Source organism: Phyllostomus hastatus, unplaced genomic scaffold (assembly GCF_019186645.2).
Source record: "Phyllostomus hastatus isolate PE091 unplaced genomic scaffold, TTU_PhHast_1.1 phas_contig_236, whole genome shotgun sequence".
NCBI classification, from domain to species: domain Eukaryota; kingdom Metazoa; phylum Chordata; class Mammalia; order Chiroptera; family Phyllostomidae; genus Phyllostomus; species Phyllostomus hastatus.
In genome coordinates this window covers 237,257-263,622 of record NW_025333779.1, presented here as the reverse complement: position 1 = coordinate 263,622, position 26,366 = coordinate 237,257, and the positions used below count along the sequence as shown (strand labels likewise).

The following is a 26,366-nucleotide window of genomic DNA, read 5'->3' as shown; positions in this document are numbered from 1 at the left end:
TATTAGCTATAGAGACATTCTTTAGTTCAGAGACAGTCCCTAAAAGTTTTTATTATTTTTAAAGAGAATTTATCTGTTCTCCTCCTAGAAGCTGCAAATTTCCAATAAAGATATGTTTGCCATTTATTCAGTTAAATTTCAGAGCGCTTTTCATTTATTTTTTTATAAATGTTTAGTTTTGCATGGAAAACTTAATTAGATGCCAGTAGAGGTATTCTCTGGCCATCAAAAATGGACACCTACTATATTAAAAACTTCACATTTCTCTAAGTACTTGCAAATAAAGCTTTTTTTATTTATTGTCTATCTGCCAGTGTAGTAACGAGGGGAATGGGGTTGAGAGTATTCAGCCTTGCATGTTTGATTTTTCACATTAATATATTTTACACTTCTCTGGATATTTGCAGACTTTGAGTAAATTTCTGGGGATATTGCATGGTAGCTTTCAGTGGGCTGCTTAACAGTTGAATTCCAAGGAGCAGTTACCACCTGAGTCACATCAATGTCTCCATTGTGTCTCAGTTTCCCTCCCAGGAGGTAGGTAATCAACCTTCATGTGCACATCTTCCTGTGATCTTTTACTGAATTACTTTTGAGTTTTAATGCTCTACAAGGTGTTGCACATTTTGAGGGATTTCCTCAGACACCTGCACAGAGATTCTTAGTCACCCAAGAACACCAGAGACCATACCTTCAGGGAGGAAGTGCCTTTTGTCTTCAGAGGCAACAAAGTGTGGTCTCTCATTTATCCTGCAAAACATTGTGTTCAGACTCTCAAAGAGCAATTCCACTTGAAAGCAAAGTGAAAAAGCAGCCATAGTTTGTTTTTTGTTGTTGTTGTTGTTTTGTTTTGTATGAGTTTTCAACTCTTAGTGTTAGCCTGGTTGCTTTTAACTCTTAACTTTTAGGTTCACAGTGAGGACGTTAAAAAATATTCCAAGAAATTTAGGCCTTTTACTTTAAAGCAGGGAAGTCCAGAATTCTGAGAAAAACTCCCACAAGCTCACTTGATCCAATTCCAAGAGTTACTGAGACACAATGTGTCCCCAGCTGGTGTCCAGCAAGGTGATCCTGGAAAAGCTTCTCCAGACTCCCTCCACAAAGTGCCACATAAATGTTAAAGTAAGAAATATTCAGATATGTAGAAATAGTTTAGCAGTTTACTTTCAAACAAGAAACAATATATCAACAAATAATAAAGTGCTCCAGAGAATGGCAGTTTTGTACCTCATTTTATACATTAGCGTCAAAGGAAAATCGTAGGGGTTACATTAAAATCATTGGTGATGGATTAGGGAGTCTGGAGAAAGCAAAACAGATGAAACACATGGGACTAAATAAAAATAAAAACAATAGACATAAGCTGTTTACATTGATGTGTACAGTAGAGTTAGCAGTGAATCGATATGATAACAGTAACATTGAAAATGTTTTCTCCTGCAATGACAAAAATACAGTGGAGAAGCAAAAAGTTCCTCCACATCCCATGAGGGTCCCTCCAGGTTTCCTTGTGTTCATATCACCCTCTGAAACTCACATTGCAAAGTGCATTCCCTGATCGACTCAAAAAAATCATTTTTGAAACCAGGGTCACTCCTTGAAGCAGAAAACATAAGCACCAAATGAAAATTCAGGGCTCTTTGTTCAAAATCATGAAAAATTGTATAATGGCAAAAGCAGAGGTTAAACCTCCTAAAAGCTGTTCTAAGTTTCTTCACTGACTATAAGACTATGAAGCTGGACTTTTCCAGCACGAGAAATGGATGTGTTCAACCACCAAGACAAATCTATCTGAAAACTCTCACAAAAAAAAAAACATACACAACTACAATTAATATCATCCTTAACTGTGCAAACTAGATGCCTCCCCACTGAAGATGTCAAAAAGCACTTTCTTAAATTCCTTAGACATATTCTCTCAAAGATAAAAATGGATTCCTGCTAATGTTGATGCTGTAGAGCAAATGACCTCAGTGATGGCAGTGACACCAGTGACAACATTAGCTTGTGTGATCAGAAGTTGAATCAAAGTTTCAGCTGTATTAACAACTACATCCATGACCATTCAGGGATCTGCTACATCTATGAGACTTTCATGGCTCCAATAGTTTGGGACATGCTGCACTTACACTCCAGAGTAACCAACAAGTGGCTGTGCTTGACCACTCCAGCACTGTGACCTGTCCCATAGCTCTTCTGTGTAGAATCACAAGCAGTCCACTCCAACTGGAAGAAAAAGGATCCACTCACTTTAAGTTTGTCCTTGCCCTCAATCCCACCTCTCACATGCACAATCCATCAGCCACCTCTTTAGTTGTTCCCAGGTTCCTAGTCAGACTGTGTCCTTGACACACAAACTTCCTAGGACATGATTAGCTTGTTGGCTCAGCTTAGTGATATCATGAGGCACAAGGCTGAAATTCAGATCTTCACAGCCTCCCAGGACTTGGAATAACTGCATTCCTCAAGGCTTCCTGTGATAGTGTGACAGGACATACTGTGCAGTAGCTATTCCCAGATAGGAGCTGGACAGCAGCCAGTCCCAGGTAAGCAGTTATCTCAAGTTCGTAGGCTAACCCTGCTTCCCGCTTTCAGCAGCTGCATTCCTCCCCCTCCTCCTATGCCTCTGTAACAAGGATATAAATCAGCCACAGTCGAAAACTCGGTGCCCAGAACTTGGAATTTATCTCCTCTGGGTACACATGCCTGAATAAACCCCACTTGGTAAATTCCCAGGCCATCTGAGTCATCTCTTCTGTAACATTTTGTTTCCCTGACTGGGAAACGACTCATGGAGCCAAGCTGATTGCCTCCAGTGAAGGCAGCCAAGGGGCTGAGCGTGGGGCCTGGCAATGATAAGGAGGTGCATGCCCCGGTGATTTGAGGTCCTGGACATAGGCTCAGCCCCCGGACCACTCTTTGACCAAGCCTGGTGGGGTGCAAACTGGTGCAGTCTGTGTAGTCGCCAATCTGGTAAGTGCCCTGGGGACCAGGAGCCTGAGCCAACACCCACCCTTTGTGGTTGAAGGAGGGACTGATCACCCCTCAGGCTGGGAGGCCGAGGCAGGGTTCCCACTGTTCGGGTGGGTGGGATTGTAATAAACTTGGAGTGTTTGTGTGAATGACTGTGTTTGTTGCTCCATGGGTGGAAGTCTACGGAGCATGAGAGAGCCCTAACCTGCGGTTCCTCGGTCTATCATATGGCATAACAGCTGGGAGTTTAACCATAATTCTACACAGGCAGCCTTAGCTAAGACGAACCTAAGCACCCTGAGAGGGGGGAGTTCAGGCAGATGACCTGAGAATCCCTTCCCTTGTCTGTCAGCACCAATTGGGAGAATTCATCATGGGGGGCATGTCTCTGCCATGAGACTGGATCTGAAAGAGCAAGTCTCTGCCCTTGGTGTTGTTTCTGATCAGAAATCCTCTGTACTTGAAGACCTGTTTAAGGTCACCTGTAAGACCTAGGAAAGGTAGCTGTAACTGGTTGAGGAGAATGCCTTTGCCACTTGGGACCCAGGGAGGGTCATTTGGTGCTGATGAGTGCTTCAGCCAGAGGCAAAGCAGCATGTCTCTGCCAAGAGACTGGGCCTGAAGGATCATGTCTCTGCGAGGCACCAATGGACACATTGGTGTAAGAGAATGCTTCCACCTGTGTAATGTCCTGGAATTCTGTGTTTTGAACTTTGCTCTGTATCTTCTCTGAAAAGGAATTTGAGGATTCCAGGGAAAGTTGAAATTTCACACTCTATAGGATACTAAATGAGAAATTACAAGATATGAAAATGAAGAAGGTCATTGGGAAACTGTACAAATGAATGGAAAAGTAAGAGTTGTAGGAAGGAATTATGTGGTGTTTGTTGGTAATAGAAGGTATAAGGCATGGAGATGCAATCTTGGTGGATATCATAAGCTGTATGAAAGAAAGAATAGAGGGTTTGTGAGTGTTGCAGAATGTCTGGAAGTGAAAGTTTTGAGAAGCCCAGTGTATATCAGGAAGGGAAGGACTTTCCCTCATGCTTTGTATTTTTCTCCCTACTTTACCCCTCCAGAATTTGGCACTCTGAAGTAGTGAGTGAATACATAAGGTTTCTTTGCATAATACCAATAAGACCTGTTCACTAATAGTGGTTTTGTTAACCAAGACTTTGACTGGAATGTCACATCTGAAGGAGGCATGTATGGGTTCTGGTCATCACCAGAAAGCCCTGGGGAACTGAGATTGACTTGCGGAGCTAGGGTGAGACCATGAGAAAAGCCTGGTACTTTGGTTGGTTGTGGTGTTCATGGCAGTCTTTACTGAATGATGGCCAAAAAGAAACCTGTGGGCGCAATGGAAGCCTCAAGGATTTGACTGAAACAACTGGTACAGGAAAACCCAGATGGCACATGTGTGGCTCTACTTCTGTGCCTCGAGGGTCAGACTGAGAAGTCAATCTAAAGGTTCCCTGTTTGAGTTCCAGCAAAGCAGACTTAAAGATCATAAGTGATCCAGGCTGCTCTTGGTGTGTTTATGCAAACAAACAGTCAAAATGAAAAGTGGGACTCAAAGAAGTTCCTTTAATAACAGTGAGGGTGATCTTAAGGAGAAAAATTATTGTTCAATGAAAATCACAATGCTCAGTATTGGACTTCAGAATGACGCAGCTAACTGTCTTGAAAGTTTCTTTTCATTTGAAAGTTAATACTGGTTTTGTAATATCATCAAATATTCACAATTTACAGGTACAAAGGACTTGTGAAACTTCCATTGCTGAATGTCATTGCAGGAAAGAGCTTGAAACTGAACATCTTCCCAAAAGACAGTCTCACAGGCACAGAGACTGGTTTGGGGACTATTGTGTGAATTAACCTGTGTGTTCTTCTGTGTTCATAGGATGTATGCCTATGACTTAATTATCTGAGTGATTAGTTGCAATACAAACCTCACTTAAGGAGCCCATTTCTCATCGTTGCCTGCTGAAACTCAACAGTTTGGCTGAAATAAGTGGTTGGGTTGGTGAGCTGTCCGGGCGATCTGTGGGCTTCACTTTAGAACTGATTTTCCCTTTTCTGTCTTGAAGGCTAGGACAGAAAGGGTTCAGATATCTGGAAGGAGGGACATCCTAATATATTCCCATCAGCCCGAGTGAAGTATAATGGGCCACGAGAGTTTTGGATAGGTGTAGCATGCCTTGTACACCTTCCTCCAGGTAAGCCATTCTTTACATAAGTTCCTGCCTTTTTCATTTAGTGGTTATGATTTAATTCGGCCTTCCAACTCTTTTCAAATCTGTCATGTACAGAATATGACCAGGATGCCAACGGTCCAATAATGGCAGTTTTTGGACACCAATCCTGTGACTTTCTTATGATAGCCAACTGACCAGGATTCTGTAAGGTCCTTCCCCACACAAGAGGTACTCCCTCTGTGCTGCACCCTCCACCCATCAGGGCCCCCCTGACCCACAGGTAGGTAGGATGACCTCCATGTCCTGCTGGAAGTAGTTACCAGAAGATGAGACCTTTTTCCATTGCCCTTTAAAATAATTTAAAGTGGATGTCTATCTGAAATGACAGATTGTTCTGGGGTGCAGCCAAGAGGGGGGGCCCAGAAAGGCATTTAAAATGGCATCCAAAACTCAAGGCATCCAGGAGATTTTAAGGTGTCTTCCACCTTTCCCCCCAGGTATGAGTTGGGGGAAGGGACACACAGAGCAAGAACATGCAGAGCTGTTTTGTACAGCAAGAGCTTTACAGGTAATCCATGGCACAGTCATTTGAAATACCTATTGCCTTTGGCTGGTCACTTAGATATGCTTAATAGCTGTGGCCATGCTCTGGGCCAGGAAGATGGAAGGAGACTACCCCCTACCCAAGATGTGACTGGGGGGCATGTCCCCCAAGTTACAGCTCCTGCGTGGGTACTCAAAGAAGACTGGCTCCATGATATGGGGCCACACCTGCCAAGACGCATGATGGCAGCTGGAAGGGAGTGGGTGCCGATCCATCCAGGATCTGCGGGCCTTCAATGAAGCAGCTGTCACCCTCTACCCTGTCGTCTCGAACCAGTACACCCTCCTTAGCCAGCTTCCCCCAACAGCAACATGGTTTACCTGCCTTGATCTATAGGATGCCTTTCTTACATTCCTGTGGCACCTTCCAGCCAACCCATTTTTGCCTTCAAATGGGAAGATCCGCACACTGCGATCAAGACTCCATTGACCTGAACTAGAATGCCCCAGGGGTTTAAGAACTCCCCAGACTTATTTGGGGAAGCCCTAGCAGGAGACCAGAAGCCCTTCGCTGAGGGGGGCTGGACCTGATGATTCTGCAGTATGTGGACAACCTCCTCTTGGCAGCCTCATCCCAGGAATAGTGCTGGGAGGGAACACACACACCTGGCTGAATTAAGGAAAGAATACCAGAAGCATATATATTGAACACACTCCTAGTCTTCATGTGGAGTTACAGAAAGCACGCACTGTGTATCTGAAGTGTCCCAACAGCCATCTGCACAGTCCTCTGTCATGGCCCTTCTCGGTGCTCGGTAGTGTTCGCCTGCCCCAGAAGCCTGTGAGCTACCTCGGGTTCCCGCAGTGTATCCTGACACAGCTCTTGGCATCCAGGTTTGTCAGAAGTACTCACGGTGTGATCATGGGCACAAACGGAAAATGACAGAGTTGCCCACACCCTCCAGAACCTCATCTGATTTCTGAGAGAAATGCTTGTTCTTCTGAGAAAAAGCCCACTTAAACCCTGATGCTGTGGAACTTGGCCCCTCTACCAGGCTTTGAAGGGTCCAGATATTAAGCCCCTAGAAAGTGGAGAAAATGAAGAGAAAGCCTTCCAAGATATCAAGGGATGTCTCAGTGATGTTCCTGCCCTTGGACTTCCAGATCCAGGGTGGCCTTTTGATCTGTATACCCATAAGAGGGACAAGGTAGCCCTTGGATCCTGACTCAGCCTGTCTGACCATGGCAATACCTGGTAGCTGACTTGTCTAAGCAGTTGGACCATGTGGCCACCGCCTGCTCACCTGGTCTTAGGTCAGTCGCTGCTGCAGTGACCCTCTTGCAAGAAACAGACAAGTTAACTCTAGGCCAAGAAGTCAGTCTTCACATACCACATGGAGTGAACAGCCTCCTTGCTGGGCAGGGTCATACGTGGCTGTCGAATCCTAGACTGACTCAGTACCAAGGCATCCTCCAAGGAAACCTGAGGGTGCATGTTAAGACCAGGAAATGAGTCAATCCAGCTTCCTACTTTCCTGCAGAAATTAGGGAGCAGGACCATGACTGTCTCAGAGTAACCAAAGAGGTCCACATCAGCCACCTAGACCTCTGGGACCAGCCCCTGGCCCAACTTGATGTCACCTACTACATGGATCGGAGCAGCTATATGGTTGAGGGCAGGAGAGTCACCAGGTATGCAGTAGTGGATGACTGCAGAATAGTGGAAACTGCCAGATGGGAGAATATATATACCACAAGGGCAAGCTAGCAATCTAGTAAGGAAGTGCCATGACCTCACACATACGGGCAAGACCTCCCTAGAAAATCTGCTGAAGAGGTATTTCTATTTCTCCAAAGTGGCAGTATTTTTGCTTCGCCTCAGCACAATGCATAACATGTGCTCGGAAAAATGCCGCCGGGCACCCGTAGATGAGGCTGGGATACAGCACACAGGCAGACAACCCTTTGAAGACCTGCAAATAGACTTCACTGAAGTCAGGCCTAACTGAGGGTTTAAATACCCCCTGGTGATCGTGTGAACCTTTTCTGGATGGGTTCAGGCTTTCCCCACCAAGAAGGAGAAAAGCCGGGAAGTCACCTGAGCCCTCCTGAGAGAGGCCATACCAAGATATGGATTGCCTCTGACCATTGGAAGTGACAACAAGCTGTCCTTTGTCTCACAAATCATCCAAGAAACATCTAAGCTTCTGAACATCATGTGGAAACTACACACTGCCTGTCGACCCCAGAGTTCTGGGAAGATGTAGTGGATGAACTGGACTCTTAAAGAAACCTTAGCTAAATTTTACCAGAGAACTGCCCTTCCCTGGATGGACTTGCTGCCATTAGCATTGCTTAGGTTGCAGGCATCACCCCTTGGATCCACTATAACTGGGCCAAAACAGCAGCAGATCGTGAGGACCCGAGGACTAGGCCTGCACCTAGAATACCCATGCTGAGGCACCGGAGGATGCCAGAAAGTAAAGAAGACACCAAGGAATGGACCATTGTTCCACAGAGTACCTGACTTTAATTGGCATCTTCTAAGGAATATTGGGAATAGGACTAGTGACTGTGGCCCCTCAGGAATGGAATCCCACAGAGCAGATCACCCTAGGAATAGTTTATCTCTGTTTGGTCTCTGCATTTGGGTTTATGGTATGCTTCGCTTGACAAATTTGGCCCCTGTCTCAGCCCCAGCCTGCAAATGTAATACCCCCAGGCATAGGATTATGCTCAGCAGTAGACTGGTCTCTTACTGTCTCCCAGGGTCAGCTTTCAGCCCCTCCACTGACATGCCATGGGGCTGCATTCAGCCACAGCAATCCCTCTGTACTTGGGGAGGGAAGGTATACTGGACTGGAATGATATCCAGGACCATAGGATACCAGACCTGGAGTTGTCAGGCATGTGGGACCCTGCATCCTCTGGACCTTGGTCCAACACCTGGAGGCCATGTTGACTCATACGGCAGCTGCCAAAGTGTTAGCCCTCCAGTGGTACCAACACCACTACCAGCAGTTGCAACTCTTCCCAGCACCTCAGCCATATAGCGAGGTATATGGTGATGCTAAATGGATAGAAACGCCTTATAGCATCAGAAGCAGGGACTGTGACAGGACATACTGTGCAGTAGCTATTCCCAGGTAGGAGCTGGACAGCAGCCAGCCACAGATAAGTAATTATCTCAAGATTTTATGCTAACCCTGCTTTCTGCTATTGCATGCCCGCTTACAGCAGCTGCATTCCTCCCCACTCCTCGTTTGCCTCTGTAACAAGGATATAAATCAGCCCCAGTTGAAAACTTGGTGCACAGATTTTGGAATGTATCTCCTCTGCTTCCACATGCATGAATAAAATCCACTTCATAAACTCCCAGGCTGTGTGAGTCATCTTTTCTGTAACAATAGCCACCTGCACACATCTCTACTGGACCAGAAGAAGAAACTGAACACTTCTGCCTTCCAATTTGGTTTTCAGCCCGAAGGCTGTCCTGTGGTCCCCACATTGTTCAGTCAATTTTTCAATGCCTTTTGTAGTCCGAGTATCCTGCAATCCAACCACCTTCCAGAGACAAATCCCAAACTCCCTTTGCAGGTATTCAATTGCCCTCTTCCTACAACATTTTATTGCCCTCCACACTCCTAGCACTCCACAGAATGCTCATTTTCATCTCCCATTTGTCTCATGTCTCCTACCAACCTGTACATCTGACGATTCATTGTGTCCCATTGTCAGGGAATTTGTCTGACTTTCCAAGACATTACCCTTTCTTCCAACATTGTGTCTCAGCCTTCATGCCAATCCAAACTTGGGGAAATAGCACCCTTACTTCAATGCACCATCTCCATACATCAGACCCTTACTCACATTTTGGCCTCATCCTAAGGCTCCCTGCAGCCCTTCTTTGTGGCACCTTGGAGTTATCTTGAACTTACACTGCCTCACAACCGCAACATGCCAAGGTTTGCAATTCTCATCCTGACTATATGCAGAACCCATCCTCCAGGAGCCCCCCTCTATGAATACATCTGCTAACCAACTATCTACCTTTGGTTGGATCTTCAATGATTTCAGCCAAGTAACTCAGATGCCACAAGAAGCAGGAATAAACAGAGACACAGAAGAAATTGATTCCCTATTATCAAGTTTTCATTGCAACACACTAAGGACAGGCATGTGGAATGTGTGAAAACTACAAAGAATCAAAACACTCACCTCTGGCCTTACCTCCTCCTGATGGAGGGTCCAAAATAGGGTCTTTTAATTGCAGCCCTACTCATGGCTACCATGATGGGGATTTGCTTATTAACTAGAGATTTTCAGTTCCATGGCAGATATCTCACTTTGTATTTAAAAACTGTCTCTCCCCTCACACCACACAGGTTTGCAAGATGGGCACCTCCACATTCCTGCAACAGCTCCAGTTGCTCCTCCGTCAACAGGTACTCAGCTCCTAATTAATATTTTTCTATCACAAGCTGAAACCCCAAAGAGCTCTTTTCCAAAGCATTCCTTCATCCTGTTAACCCTATACAGTGTCTACACCTCCCAAACTCTTCAGGCTTTACAATTTCTAATCCTGACTCTGAAGAGGCCATCCACCTATGGCCCTTATTTCTACCCACTGCTGCTTATGCACAATCCACTTCTTGCTGCATCTCCTAGGATTTCAGTCAAACATGCCATTGGTGATGAGAAGCAGGAAGGAAACCAGAAAAAAAAACGGGATTTATTTTCAATTTCCCATGTTCTTGTTGTGATCTATGTAAGCACAGACATTTGGTTTGTAAAACCAAGAAGGAAAATAAAAAAGAATGAGGTCACTGGTGACTGGCCTAAACTCCTGGTGAGAGAGAGAGATCAAAACGGGGTCACCCACTTGGGGCATGAGAACAGCTGATAAGACAGGGACACACATGTTTATTAGATTTGTGGAGTTCCATGACAGAATGGTGTTTAAATACCTGTAGTCTTGATTCTTAACGGTGCACTGAACATTGATCTCAAATGAGAACACCATTGATGGTTAGTCCCTGAGGAGGTGCACCATGTGTAGCTTCTGTCTCTTCTCAGATTCTGGCACCAAGGCTTCTTTGAGGAAACCTAAGGCAGCAAAAAATGTGGGCTGTCAGGATATTTCCTGATATGGATGCCAAGTCAAAGGAGAAGGAAGAAAACAGAAATCATTTATTTCAAGGCAGATAAAAAAATAAATGGAAGGTGAAAAATATGGGAAAGATTGACACAGTGAGCAAGATGACAGTGTTGTGGAAAATCCACCCACACTCGGGGAGATAACAAAGCACAAACTTTATTACCCAGGGGGGTTCAGGGATTAATTCCAAATCCTGAGCCCAAAAAGGCTGGGTTAGGGGTCCTTTTTATATACCAGTTACACAGGCAGAAAGGGCGGGGGAACCAGCTGCTGAAAGCAGGCATTCAGAAGCAGGAGCAAGGTCAGTGGCCTTGAGATAACCAGCCGTTGCCTTGGTTACGACTGGTCAGCTTCTACAGTCCTGTGTGAAATTTTGCAAGTGTTACAGTTAGAGAGGAACTTTTGGAGTTTTTCTTTTCCTGCCACAACAGAATTAGATAATTGCAGGTAGGTGTTGCCCAAGTTTAACAGGAGTAAAATCAATATAAAAATGGAAGAAAATATTATTCAAGCCATTCAAAAGGGCAGTGAGAATGAACTCAAAATTTCTGAAACAGAAGCCTGGAAGCAATTTAAGAAGAGTAGGAAGCATAGACAATTCTGTTTCTAAACTGACTCTACACAAAAGAAAATTAAAATTTCTCATGAAATCCTGGCATGAGGTCATTTTACATCTTGGCTCTAAAGTTTCCCACAAAAGTTAGGCTTCTGTGTTTTTTCAGCGACTGGGACACAGAGACGCCAGTGTAAATCATTTCAGAAGAATGAACCTAAACCTTCTAGATGCATAGACTAGAAAGAAGCTTTGAAGGATACCTGTGTGTATTTCAGAAGAGAAGAGCAAGAATCTGCAATTACAAATTGCATGTATATTTCCAAAGAAAATGATCTAAAATGAGAACTCAGAGGTGGGTACACAGAAATAACCTGTCAATTGATTAAGAAATCTGAGAGAATATTCAACCACCTAGGACATAACAAAACTGATTTTCACACAATGTACAAGAACACACCTAAATCTCTTTCAGCCAACACCCAGTTTGCATTTCCATCAATTCCTGCAATGTGTGAAGAGTGGCAAATTTACAGCCATCAATAAACAGGTTCAAAAATATGTGAGAGGTAAGTTCTGATCTTCCAGAAAACTGTGTTTCTTAAGATTTTCATAGAAATGTGAATATTTTTTTTTCTGTAGTGACTTTCTCTTAGACCAAATGTCATCTCCAAGAAAGAAGAAAAGTTTTGATCCTATGACATGGCTGGTGAAACTGGATTTTCCCTGATTTGTTACTTAACTACATAGGAACTGACATTCATATTATACTATACTCTACCAAAACTTCCTTTCATGCAAACTTAGATGGGAGTTTTAACAGCCTGCTGAGGGTAGTAAAACTACCCTCACACTTCACCTGCAGTCTCCCTAGGTTTTGGTAATTTCCTCTTCCTAAGAGGTACTAAAATACCAATCAGGTTAATGAGAGCTTTCTAGAGGGTAAGATCATTTCTAATTATGTGGCCATTGTTCTTAAGTAGGACATTGAAGTCAAAGCCTTGGTTGTATTAAGAAAGTTTGCAATTATATCTTATTCACAAAGAGGACAGAGTCATGGCGAACTCATGCAAATAATTCTGTTGCTGTGAAAACAAAAATCCTCAAACAGAGTAGACAATGTGGAGGAGAATCAAATGTTGAAACAAAGAGCAGTGTAGCTCCCCACATGCGTGTCCTTTAGTCCATTCCCATTGTTTAAAACTGTATGCAGGTGCCCTCCACACATCCACAAGTAGGTGGTCTGAGCTCAGATTCTTATCAGCTTATCACGTGCTCCTACCAGTCATCTCAAGACCACTGCTTGTCCTTGGAGGAACACAGTGTCACTTCCATGGTGAAGAGCATCTTAGATGAACCAGAGGTGGGATGTGGTGTGGAATATGAATTTAGCTCAGCAATAATGACAAGGTCAGCTCACATTTTTGAGTATTTATTGACTCAGTGTAAGTATTCTAAGGACTTTCCAGATCAACAAAAAATCTATTAAAGATGCCAAAAAAAGAATTATGAGTTCAATAACACAGAGGAGGGAGATGTGTCACTCATATATTACATCTAATTGGAAGAAACAGATGTGTGAAAATGTCACACTGTTAATTCTTACCATTATTTATTTGACAGGGTCTATGATAAATTTACTGAATTGCCAGTTTAATAGGGTAACTTGGTCAAGTCGAAATAATATTAAAACTTTTGCCTTGGCAGAACCAGAGAGATGGGCATGATGCTAAGTCATTTTGCCACGTAGCAGAGGGACTTTCTGAACCTATTAGAGCAGCTTAGAGGCAGGTCCTGCATCATGGGGCCAGGCATGCCTGGATTAACTACCACAGCTGAGAAAGGTAGAAAATATAGGAGTGCTAGTGTTTCCAAAACAAAGGGTCCAAGGGGGGCCAAAGGCAGGCTGAGGGCAATGTACTATTAACAAAAGGAATCCCCTAGTTTCATTTTGTCCTCCACCTTATAGGAAAGACATCTCTGAATGCCAAAGATTCGAGAAAAGGAAAGGAAATGTTTATTTAATATTATATAGACTTAAAGTAGTGACCTAATGTCTTCATCAAAATCCCAAAGTCCTTTAAAACACCCACAAACACCATAGCCCTTCCTTCCCCCATTTGCCCAGTCTGGGGTACCATATCTCAGGAAAAGACAAAGAAGTCCATGGCTCAGGCAGCCCAGTTCTTCCCACTAATTTGTCTCAGCTTGTAGGTCTCCCTCAGTTCCCCGCACCATCAGCTCTGTCTCTGCAATCTCCGCTAAAGCTGGGTTGTGGTTCTCCCTTGTAAAGCTGGGAGGGTAAGTTGTGTGGCTCTCTCGGCACAATCGCTACAGGAGTCCCCAGTCTTGCAAAGCCACATGGTTCTCTCCACACAATGGCCGCTGGAGTCTCCAATCAGCCAAACCACCTGGTTTTCAACCTGATCTGGCTGCTCATTTAGGTTTAAATCCCTGTGCCAGTCTTTCTCTGCAGCCCGATTTCTGACTCCTCCCACAACAGGCTACACTTGCCAGCACTCTCATATCCTTCCAGCTTTACTGGGCTTCCCTCATGCATGTGGGCAGGTGTGGTGTTGGAGTCTGCCCTACCTTGTCTCAGGAAGCTGTAACCCCCATGACTTAGGCTGAGTGAGAGACCTCTGAAACAGGAGAAACTAAGGAAACAAACTTATTTTCCTGGCATGAACGCTGCCTGTTCTGTGCCTGGCCTCCAATGCTTGATCACTTAGCCAATGATGGGTAAGATTTCCCAAGGAGGGAATAGCCTAAGACAGGCATGATCACATGGAGGCCTCAGGGAAGAGACTCAGGGGCCTGTGGAAATGAAGGAGTGATCAACATCGACCCCTGCCCCCTCAGCTTTGTCAAAGCCTGAGTCCTTATTCTTAGTTGTGAGAAATCCAAGTCTGCTGGCTGCCTTTGTCTCCTCTGCCACACTCAGGCCTGTGGAAATAACAGGGGGAGTGCAGTTCAGACCAGAGTTGGCAGACCCCCAGGGTAATCAGGCCTGGGACATAGAATATGCAAGATCCTGTGAAATCTGCTTGCTGGAGGATACTCTAATACTCTTGAATTAGAATATGAAGGCATGGGCAGGAAACAAAACTAGCCTTTTAAATCCTGTATTCTTTTTAAGGGATAAAACACAAACTCTCAGCCCAGAATCCCAGAGGGAGATCTGCCAGCACCTTTGAAAGCTACCTATTTCTTTTGATATTCCCTACCAGACTATAATCCAAAAACTGTGTCTGTATTCTTAATAAAAGCCTGCTCAGGTGGGGACTTGGGATGCTCTCTACTAGAGAGAGTGGCCATTTTGTATCTATTTCCCCACAGGATTCGGTTGTCCCCTTGTATGTTTTTCTGGTGTTTTGACAAGCATCCTCAGCGATGGATACTGCTGGCTCAGTATCCTTCTCAGCATGCCCCTGTCACAGAGCCAATCTTCTCCAAGCTTCCACACAGGCCCTGTAACTCAGGGAACCAACTCCCCAGTTATGTCTTGGTGTGGAATTTACTTCCATCCCCCTGGCTAAGAGCAAGGCCATAGCTATTTAACATATCTTTGTAGCCAGTTAAAGGTTATAGATATGTTAAATGCCCATGCCAGAGGTTAGCTCCTAAGCTCTTGCTATGCAAAACAGCTCTCAATGGCCTTGTACCATTTGTTCCTTCCCCCAGTCCACACCTGTGTGTGTGCATAGGGGGTGAGGACATCCTAATATTTCCTGGACACCTTGAGTTCTAGACCCCATGCCAAATCCCTATTTGGGGCACTGTGTTACACTAACAGGAGTAGGGAATTGTGGATAGAGTCAGAATTGAGGTTATGGAGGAGGATCCAGGATGGAATTTAAATAAAAGGTGGTCTGCATTGTATGACACGGATAAGGAGAGACCTGGCAGGAGCATGGGGGGCAGGAAACAGGTGAAAAAGATTCTCGACAGCCAGCCATGAGGAGATCCCACATGGTTTTGGTTTAAGAACTGGAGATCTCGAAGACATAGCTGATGGTGTTGGAAACTGAGGGAGACCTGCCCAGCCAAGCATGGATTATGGGGAGGAAACAGGAGAAGTGAGCTGCTGACTTCAGTTTTGTTTTGTTTTTCTCTTGTGGAAGGCACTACTTCTGACTGGCATGATCTGAGACTGGCCTCACTAGACAAAGAAAGGTGGGTACAAAGTTGTGTTTCTGGTTCTATCTTTGTTTTCTGAAGGAAGTGAGATTTGATAGCAAAATTCTGCCATTATTCTAAACCTGTATGCATTTAGTTAAATAATTCTTTTCTTTTTTTACCATACTATGGCATTGAGAGCCACAGTCCTGAATATAGTAGTGAGAAGAACCTATTGTAACAAAAGACCCTGTGGGGGTTGTGTCTATAACAGCAGGACAGATTAATTCTTTCCCTGAGCTGCAGACTCATGCCACTGAATAATCACTGTGTGGAGATCACATTTATGTTGCAAGTCAGGACTATGGCATCCTTGTAATCTCTGACTGTAGTGTTGCTGCCTAGGAGGGTGGTCATTCCCATGGATTCTATAGAGATACATATGATGTAACATTTTGAGAGTGGGCTTGGGACCTGGGGCCATGCAGTTTCCTCTGAGCAGTCACCCACTCATAGTATATATTAGGCTCTTTAACCTTCACCAGGTCATGGTTCTGAGCTGTGAAGAATGACCATTCTCATCATTGAGATGACAATGTATACAAAGTGGACAGTACCTTCTCTCTGGTGCCAGATTACTCCAGGGTGACCCCTGACTTATTCCTGTGAACATCTCCTTTATACTAGCACAGGAATCCACTTCCAAGCCATTGTGTGGTCCACATTATCACATGAATATTTTTCTCAAAGCTTTTATTAATTATTTCCCAGACATTTCTTAGACTTCAAAATTGTGCAAGTCACACTCCTCATGTAAACTTTGATAAGTGTCAAAGAGGGTAGGCTTACCTCCAGTATAAGCATCTGGGCCCAGTGAAACTTCACTATAGCTGGAAAATTATTTACCTCTCATTAAATAATTTGTGAGGAAAGAAAGATGAACCAACCCAATATTCACAATCTTGGTTTTTCAGAAGTTTCATCTAAATAATTCCTCAATATTTGAGACTTTATTTTCTTGGCTAACAAATTAAATGTTACCATCAAGTAAAATCACTAGATAGAAGTAGTTATGGTTTTCATAAAAGTAAAGACCTGTAGACATAAAAGGAAACCCCACTGTATGTTAAATGTCATGCTTAAAAGCCTATAGATAGCACAATACTGCCAGGAAAAACACCAAAAATGTTAGTAAAATCATGAACCATATAAAAAGTGCTTCTCTCCCCACTTATTCAACATTGTACTGCAAGTTTGGCTAAAACAATTATGCAGAAAGATAAAATAAATGTATCAAAATAAAAAATGAAAAAGAAAATGATCTATTTTAACAGACAACATAAGGTTACATGTAGAAAACATTAAAGAGTTCACCCCCTAGCCCCAAAACATGTTAAAACTAATAAATTCAGTGCAGTGAGAAGAGAAAAAGAGCCTTATTTCATTTCTATGCACCAACAATAAATATCTCAAAAAATGAATTAAGAAAAAAGTTCCATTTATAATACCATTACAAAGACTAGAATTCTTTGGAATAAGCTTTTAAAAAGAAATGTAAGATGTATACACTGGAAGCTACCAAAGTTTTATAAAAGAATGGAGTACTATGCAGCAGAAAGAAGGAGTCCCTATCCTTCATGACATCATGGATGGAACTGGAGAGAATTATGCTAAGTGAAATAAGTTAGTCCATGAATGACAAATACCATATGATGTGACCTATAAGTGGAAGCTAATCAACAAAGCAAAAAAGAAAGCAATATATGACCAGAGATGCTGAAATAAAGAGCAAACTGACAGTAACCTGAGGGTAGGGGAGAGGGGGATGATGGGAGATAAAATAGGAAAGGCCATCAAGGAACATGAATGAAAGAAACATGGACAAAGACAAAAAAGGTATAGCATTGTGGGTGGAAGAGCAGGTATGTGAGGGTTGGGTGGAGTGGTAACAGGAAAATGGAAACAATGGTACCTGAACAATAATTAAAACAGGATGAAAGATAATGTTAAAAAATAACATGTCAGTAATTAAAATAATTTTAAGCAACTGAGCCCCCATTAAAATAAAAAAAAATAAAAGTACAACTCTTCATAAAATATTCACAGAATGTCTTAATACATCATGGTTTTACAGTTCCTCACCCAAGTTACACTTGTACATCCCACAGAAATTGAGATACAGGGACAGTGGAATGATTAAATTTTAGCAGATGGACATAGGCCCTTTTGATAGATACTGTCTAAATCATAACACTAGCAAAATAATTTTAAGGAGACTTGTATGTATTTTAAATGGCAAAAAAAAATAAATGTAATTACATATTGCAATTCCATTTCTAAAGAGAATTCTGTAAAATTTGGAGGTCAGAGGCCTGAAATCAGGAAGAACCTGTCTGAAGATTAACAAATCTGAGGGAACCTTGAGACCTCTGGGTCATAAGCAAACTGCTTTCTGCAAAGTGCAGGGAAATACAACTACATCTCTTGTAGCCAAGACATAATTTGCATCTGCATGAGTTCCTGCAATTTATAAATAGGTGAACAATAACTGACATTCCCTGAACAGAGCTAAAACTTGATGTCCCAGAAGGCTCTGGTTCTAGAGAATTACATTCAGACATTAAATTTATCTCTGCAGTCACTTTCCCATTCATCAAAATTAATCATTAAGGGAGAAGTGTGTTCCCGACCCTACAACATGGCTGGTGTCACCTGATTTAACCTGATTAGTTAGTTATCTAAGTGCAGAGGAACTGATATTCACCCCACAATTTGCTCTGGTGAGATTTTCCATGAAAAATATGATGGGAGTTTTAACAGCCTCTTGAAGTTAGGAAGCTTTACCCAAACACTTCACCTCCAGTTTCACTTTCTTTGGGTGATGTCTTTTCTGCAAGAGTTACCAAAAGTCTGAAAATGTCAAGGTTAGCTTTATAAAGTATGAGGTCATTTCCAATTCTATTGGCATCAGTCTGAAATAGCACATTTGAACAAAGCCTTGGTTTTATTACCAAAGGCTCAAAATATACCTCATTAACAAACAGAACAGAAATGCACTGAACTCATGCAAATAATTTTATTGGCATAGAAGGAAGAATACTCAAGAGAATTTAGAAATCTTTTGAGAGATTAAAGAGAAACACAAAAATCACTTTTGCTGCTCATATTGTTGTCTTTTTGTTCATTCCCATTGTCTACAACAGGTGACCTCCACATGTGTTCAGGGACAAGACACAGAGCTGATATTCTCTAAGCTCCTTACCTTCTCTCATTTGTTATCAAACAACTACTGCTCATCACCTGAGTGACACAGTGTCACAATGACCCCTCCACTGTGGATATGGTACACATGAAACCAAACCAAGGTGGGGTGGTGGTCTGAAATGTTATCTTATGTCAACAATAATGACCAATCAACTTACATTTTTCTACTGTTTACTGAATCAATGCAAATCTTTAAGAACTATTCACCCTCAAAATGAATCAATTATGATATTGCAAAAAAACTACTTTATTTAGAGTTTAACAACATAGAGGGGGAAAAAGAGTCACTAAACTTTCACATTCAGCCTAAGCGCAGCACTTGTGCCGGAACTTCTGGGGTTGGAGACTTTACAACGGTAAACACCAGCATCCCTTCTCAGGACAGGGTCTATGGTGAGGGTTCTCAGGTCAACTGACATATTCCTTCTTTCCGTGAGTGGCAGACTTACACCATTGAAAAACCACTCGATGTTGTCACTGTTTGTGTCGCAGGTCAGGACCACAGACTCCATATTCTCTGTGACTAGGGTTTTGCTGGCTCGGAGGGTGGGCACACTCACAGGTCCTGTGGAGAAGTAGAGAAAGTGACTCATTGAGAATGGCCTTCAGACATGCAGCCACATAGCTTCCTCAGAGATCTCAGCCCCTCACAGGCCACAGTGACTTAGGTAAAGCTCACCAGAGTGTGGTCCAGGCATTTGGAGGACACTTGTCTAAGTTCAGGTGACAATATTAAGGAAAGAGCTGCAACCACTCTCTGTTCCCAGATTACCTCAGGAAAAATATACCCAGAGACACTGCAATAAAGACAAACTGACAGTAACCAGAGGAAAAGGAAGAGGGGAATAACAGGGGAACAAGAGGGAAAGGGTCATCAAGGAACATGCATAAAGGCCCCATGGACGAAGCCAAAGAGGGGAAGGATTGTGGGTTGGAGGCGAGTGTGGGTGGGGTGGGGGAAAGTGGTGGCAGGAAAATACAGACAGACATACTAGAACATCAATAAAAAAACAATTAATTAACTTTAAAAAGAGAGAAGGCCAGGATTTCAATTGAGAAAATGCCATCTTTACGATGAATGGGGTTGAACACCAATATCCACATGAAAAGTAATGATGTGGATCCCTGTTTGATATTACACAGAATTAAGTCAAAATTATATCAAAATTAATTTCATATTCATGTCAAAACTAACAAAAATCAAGTCAAATTGTATCAAATTCTGAAGTTAGACCTGACCCATTAAAATGCTTAGAAAATGTATCAAGAGAAGCATTATGCCATTGAACTTTTCAATTATTTTATGAATGTGACCCTAAGAAGACAGGAAATAGACAATTTGGGTATTCTCAAAATAAAAAAAGTCTCTTCATAAAAAAAGACATAAGATGTTGAAAGGTGGCCCATAAAATGTGTGAAGACATTTTGCAAATCATATAAAAAATAAAAAGTTAATTTCTAGAATATACAAAAAGCCTCTACACTCAACAACCACCACAAAATCAAATAAGCCAATTTAAAAATGGAACAAAACACTTGAATAGACATTTCTCCAAAGAATATATACAAATGGCCCATAGTTAGAGGAGAAAATGCTCAACACCATGATTATGTACACAAACGAAAATCAAAGCTCTCATGGTTGAATTTGTTGCTTGTGATATTGGTTGTGGTTAACTCTCCTCTGCAGGAAAGAGAAAATAAATGTCCTGTGTGGTTCCTTTCATATCTCTAAAAGTGTCTTCAGTCACAGTCCGTACCTCTCACCTCTTAGTCAACTTGAGTCTTAGAACTAACAAGGCAGGTCAGCATGTCACAAGAACATGTTTGGGAATCAGAGCACTGAGAGAATGCATGTCCCCCAGCTATATGTCTGGGGGAAACTGCAGATTTTCTCTGGTGTCCATTCAGTATCAGTGTTGGTTAAGGAAGACATAAGACAGGGGTTCAGAGAGACCATTGCAATTCTCTGGTTCTACACTGACCGCCTGAGTGCCTGCATCACCAGAAGCCATTCCTTCCAGATACATAGACATTTATTGCCCAACTGAGGTGTGTTTCTATGAAGCACTATTTTCCAGGACATCATAGACACTGGGTGGGATTTGAGCAGATGTAACCCATAGAGACCAGAAGCAAGCCAGTGGTAAGTTGTCTACTCAGGCCATAGGCTAAGAGGTAGGTCAGGTGTTTTCAGGTGAATGAGACTGAAATGAGCCAGGGAGCCAATGAATGATAGAGCAGGGTCCACGAAATGATTTACCAAAGAGGGAAAAAGACAGGTAGAAGGTGATAATGGAAGCAGAATCATGTGCTCTGCTCTTGACCACAAAAGCCATTCTCTCTCTCCTGAGAGCAGGTCAGGACTTATGCAAATGCAAAATCAATGTCTTAGAGAAAGTGGTCAGCATAGGCTTCCTAAAATTCTGGCACTTGCGGGCAATTTGTGTTCAGGGGCTATGAGACAAAAATTGGAAAAAAAAACTTAAAATTCTTCTGTATGTGAAAATTATTATTAATACCCCAGGCCCGAGGTCAAACACCAAGTGCTGTTTTAGTAGAGAAAAGGAAAGGCTCTGAGATGATACTCTTAGTTCCTGGGTCCAGGAAATCCCATTCCCTATGATGAGGATTCCAAGGAATCTGCATCCAGGTTCCAGGCTCTGAAGAGATTTTGGATCATTCATTCATTTGTTCATTCAATCACTGTTTATTTCCTCCTAATTCATCAAAGCCAAATGAATGCTTGTTAAAAATTCTTCCAGAGCTTGTTTCAGGGGAAGAGTGGACAATAAGAAAGAAATGTCTTTTCCTTTACATCTGCTGGGAGAGACTGCAGCAGAACAGGAAACAAATAAGTGATGTCACGTCCAGTGCAGGGAGGTGTGGATGGGCCACTTGAGGGGGATGCCTGGGTCATCTATGCAGTGACTCTGATTGATAATGAAAATAATGTTTTTCTAGAGTAAAAATAGATTGACTCCATTTTTTCCCCTTCACATACCAAAATGTATTCCTATGACTGATGACCCCTAAGAGAAAGGGATCTGAACCACTTGTTGGTTTAGGAATTCTAAGACTTCCTCATAAGGCCCCAGAGGTATTGAAATTAAGTCTTTGGCTACATACAGCACTCTACTGGCCCTGATCACCTGCTCAGGGTCTGTGTCACTCCCTTTTAGTGACCGTATCTCCCTGTCTCTCAGTTTCTTTTCAATGAATATTTGGCTGCCAGGATGTCAGTGTAATGACTGTAAAATATTTACAGGATGTGACCTATATCTTGAAATGGAAGAGCTCCTCAAAAGAAGCATCTGTTATTGATGAACTCCCAGAGAGAACCACTATCAATGCCTGGTGAATGAGGAGCTTTCGGGAGCACCTTTTTTTCTCAGTTTCTTTTAATGGATGCTGACCTTCTCCTGAACTTTCCCAGGACCCCCAAGATAGACATCTCTCTACAAGGACATTGTCTCACTTTGCTCTTCACACAAAACTCAGTTGATGATAGACCATACTCCATTTCTGGTGAGATGAAGGACTTGGTCAGAAGCCCTGACTGGTGACCTCCTCAGGAGCCTTGTAGCTTGGGCACCCATTAAACTATTACACAATCAGCCCTTTTGAGGAGGCCAAACCCAACCTAGCATAGGCTCACCAGGGGCCTGGGAGTAAAGATTAAGGGACAGGATTCTCAGGAGGAGTTGCTGAGCTGAGCTGTGTAAGAATTTCAGGGGGCCTCTCAGACTGTGCTCTGACAAAGTACAAGAGTCATTCTCAAGGTCAAGTGAATAGGCAGGTGCTCAGGAAGCTAAAATGAGCCTTGTCTCCTTTTGCTAACTTAGTCCTATGAATCTGATCCTTCTGTCTTCATTGAGTCTGAAAGGCTGAAATATGAGAAGGGAACTGAGGCCTTATAAGGCCTTATAAGTTTGTCTGTATTCTCTGTGTATTCTGCATGAAGCACTAAAATTCACCCAGAAACAAAGTGTCAAGAGGAATGGAGGTAGTGCCCAGGGTACATCAGTCCTGTGTGTGAAGATGAACTCACCCCACCTGACACCCAGTAGTCAGAGAGCAATCACTCACGGTATACAGTAAGCCGTCCACATGCTATCATTTTTTGGCAGCGTTGTAGTAGGACCATTAAGGTGTAGATTCCTGAGTCTTCCATGGTGACATTCTTTAACAACAAGGACCCATCATCCTCTACTCTCGCTTGTCCAACTGGAGGACCTCTTATAAGGCTTCCTGGCTTTACTGTAAGATGTGCAATATTACTATTACTGTCAATGGCTGTTCCCTTGAACCACAGGAAGTATTCTGCATTGGGAGGCCTGTGGTGGATATGCAGAATCACATCCGTCCCCTCGAGAGCATTGTTCGACTCAACTTCCACTTGTGCTGTGGTGGGGTGGCTCCAGAAGTTGAAGAGTGAAACTAAGAAATAAAAAAAAAATGCATCATTATTACTATCTATGTTTTGGGATGGAAAGATGGGGCCCTGAATCCTGAGCAGGTCTCTTCATGTCTCAGCCTTGGTGTGCATGTGAGTTTGTTTCTCTCAGGGCAAGGTCAGAGACAAGGCATCTGTATTTCAGAACCTCTGAAGCTTTTATTAGTTTGGTTTCAAATACATTTCTCCAGCTGTTTCTCTTTCTTACCCCTTCACTGTGCTCAGACATCTCCTGATACTCACAGGCATTTTTGAAAAGCATCTTTGCTGACCATCTTAGCTAAAGATTCTCTGACTTCACTTTCTTACATGCCCCTACTCTTTTTTTTCACATGGCTATTGTGGGTACCTAACATCACATCTACATCCTTCCTTGTCCCTCTCTCCTACATAGAACATGGGCTCTATGAGAAGAGGGCTTGTGTCATCTTCTACCTCCAGTGATTGCAACAGCATAGAAATACATGGGGTTGAGTGAATGCATGATCCCAGTGGCCTGTATATCCTCGGATCTTGGCCCATTGCAAAGGTTGGTGATAAAGACAATGTCTAACTATCCTTGTTAAATTTTTCTGGTGTTTCCTGAAAAATCAGTGTATCAGTATGACAAATAACATCAAATGAACAGCAAATGAGGACTTTCTGTCTCTCACCATTTCCAGATTATGAGATTCTCCTCTAGCTGAGACCCCTTCCTCATCTTACTCTGCTCTTTTCTCCTTTAGCCTTAACCTTCAGGTTCAATCAGAAGACTCCCACTTTTCCCAGAGCACTGGTGTCTTCAGCAGATCCCAGCCAGTCTCTGTGTCAGATCCTTACTCTACCCAAAGGAATTGTGTCCTACTTACCAACCAGCATGAGCCCTTGCCAGTGGACACGTCCTCTGTGGGTAGACATTGAAAGAGACCACATGGTATATATTGTCTCTTCTGTGGCTGCCTGTTTGAGAGAAGCTTGAGGTTGTGTAAGGCTAACAGGCACCTCTGTCCAGAATGGTGCAATGTGCTGTGTGCCCTACCTGTGTACTGAGCTTTATTCTGTGGCATGTTTACTATCCGTGTCATGTGGGCTAGGGGCGGGGGGCGGGGTCTGTGCACATTAGCCTCCCTCTCCCAGCCCTCATGTTTCCCACCCTTGTACCTTGTCACCAGTACTACACCATTGTATTTTTGTTCCCTGAGAACTTCTAAGGCCTCTCAATACCACGCATACACAAACACCCATTCTCAAATTGTGTTATGAAAAGCAAAGGCCTGGGGTGTGTGGGTTTCAAGCATTTCCCACAGCTCCCTGTGAGGTACACAATAGCCTCCCCGACATACCTCTTTCTTTCACATTTGACTTTTCCCTTTAGAACAGGATTTCTAGAGCTAACTCTGAAAAAGCTGTCAAAATGATGTCACCCATTCTGTTCATTGGATCCTCTTTGAAACTTTTTCATCATCTCTTTTTCCAGGAGAAATCTTAACAATGTAGCTCCAGCAGCTCCCTAGGTAATGCGGGTGCCCCTTCAAATTGTGATCGCTTGATATGAAGTTAGAACCAGTTCTCTTGCCCTCTTGTACAAAGGGGAAGTCTTCATATCCTGTTATACTACAGATTCTGTGGTGCAGTGGGTCAATGACTCTGCATCCAACAAGCTGTCAGGATAGGTTGATCCATCTGGCCTGTAGGGTACACTTGCAATAGTAGTGCTGTTGGGGTTACATGTGTCCCTGAGAGTATGATACACTAACGCTGAAATTGACCACTGCTGAGACTTGGTTATGGGACTCTCAACACCACACAGAGAATTGCATATGTCCTAAAAACGTGAATTATTTCTGTTTGTGACACAAAAATGCAGCTGGGCACTGGGTCCTCTCCATGTTCTCTGATGACTTGAGGCATTTTTTCTCCCAGCAGGAAGTTTACAGACATGACTCTGGGTGTGAGCAGGTGTCAAACTTGGTGATAATTGCAGAAGGGACTATTCTTTTATCTCAAGTTTTCACAGTCTGGCTTTTGCTTCCCAGGACAAATACCCAAAAGCAGGAGTCTCAGTAGGACCTGCAGTTTTGTCGTGTGAAGTGGGATGTGTCCTCCATGTCTCAAGAAGAAAGGACTGTGGGGAAAGTCAATGCCTATGAGCCTTCTGTTTTCTAGTGGCAGCTTCATGTAGACCACCCCTACCTATGTCTGTTTCTTGGATTTGTCCTTGTGCTGCCTGGCTGCTGGGAAAACCTGTGATTTCTACTTGGGTGCCTTAGTTACTATCACCTCCATTTCCATGGTTGATACCATTCATGAGGTACAGAGCAACACAGAACTCCATGAGGGAGGAGGTGCTCCAAGGCCCTGTCAAACTTTAAAAACGTTCAAACCTATAGATCAATTTAATCAGTTTATCTGAGCCAGACTGGCATAATATGTGCGGGAGTAAGGTCTCAAATCCTGTGAAGGCAGTTTTGTAGCTTATCTTATACATTTTAATCAAACAAGATGGCAAAAAAAACTTGCATAAAACCTCTTAGAAAGTGAGAGAAAACATAGCATGGAAATCTCTAGAATTGGTTAACTGGCCAAATGGAGATATATGTATATGTTTTGTATGTTGTGGGGACAGGCTAATTCACATTTACAGGACACAGACAAGTTGGGCAGGGGACCAAATAACATAAAGAGTCTGCAGTCTTACACACTTGTCCCAGACTCTGTGCATTTGAAAGGCCCAGAAAAAAAAATCCCTTGGATGTGTCAAAGTTATGCTATCCAAGAGGAAAAGAAAAAAAAAGATGTCAGTTCTCACTGAAGGTAAAGACTGACCTTTGCAAAGCAAAATGAAGGTCTGGGATGTAGCAACCTGCCAACACCTGCCCAGTTAGAAAGTTCAGATCAGATTATAATGTGACGATTGGCAAGCCTAACATATCACCCCCTGAGATTGTGAGGGATGCTACACAGCCTCCTTTTGGTAACAGTCTCTAGAAGTAGCAGGTGGGACAGAGCAGTCAAGACAGAAGGATAAAGAAATGCTTATTGAAGCAGGGGATGAAAATCAGCCTCTTCCACCTTCTTAGCCAAAGGCAGATTCCTGTGTCTATTTCATGTGTGTCTCAATGT

At 43.0% G+C, this 26,366-nt stretch overlaps 1 protein-coding gene and 1 long non-coding RNA gene across 2 annotated transcripts; one reads left to right on the top strand and one right to left on the bottom strand.

Moving 5' to 3' along the window:
* The first annotated feature begins 2,690 nt into the window (after positions 1 to 2,690).
* On the top strand, positions 2,691 to 15,601 carry LOC123817910. Its single transcript, XR_006785557.1, has 4 exons — positions 2,691 to 2,973; positions 5,064 to 5,192; positions 10,100 to 10,159; positions 15,550 to 15,601. It is a non-coding gene; the product is annotated as an uncharacterized LOC123817910 (long non-coding RNA).
* Positions 15,602 to 19,095: 3,494 nt separating this feature from the next.
* On the bottom strand, positions 19,096 to 24,310 carry LOC123817914 (carcinoembryonic antigen-related cell adhesion molecule 3-like). The gene is made up of 3 exons (XM_045837701.1): positions 24,283 to 24,310; positions 22,898 to 23,248; positions 19,096 to 19,373 (listed from the first exon to the last, which is right to left on the bottom strand). The coding sequence occupies exons 1-3, from the start codon at positions 24,308 to 24,310 to the stop codon at positions 19,096 to 19,098; spliced, it is 657 nt and encodes a 218-aa protein (XP_045693657.1).
* Positions 24,311 to 26,366: the final 2,056 nt, after the last annotated feature.

Coding starts and splice junctions, on each gene's coding strand:
- LOC123817914 (XM_045837701.1), bottom strand. CDS start 24,310: ATGCCACAGAATAAAGCTCAGTACACAG. Junction 23,249..24,282: donor GAATAAAGCTCAGTACACAG/GTAGGGCACACA, acceptor TTTATTTCTTAG/TTTCACTCTTCAACTTCTGG. Junction 19,374..22,897: donor TGGACGGCTTACTGTATACC/GTGAGTGATTGC, acceptor ACTTCTCCACAG/GACCTGTGAGTGTGCCCACC.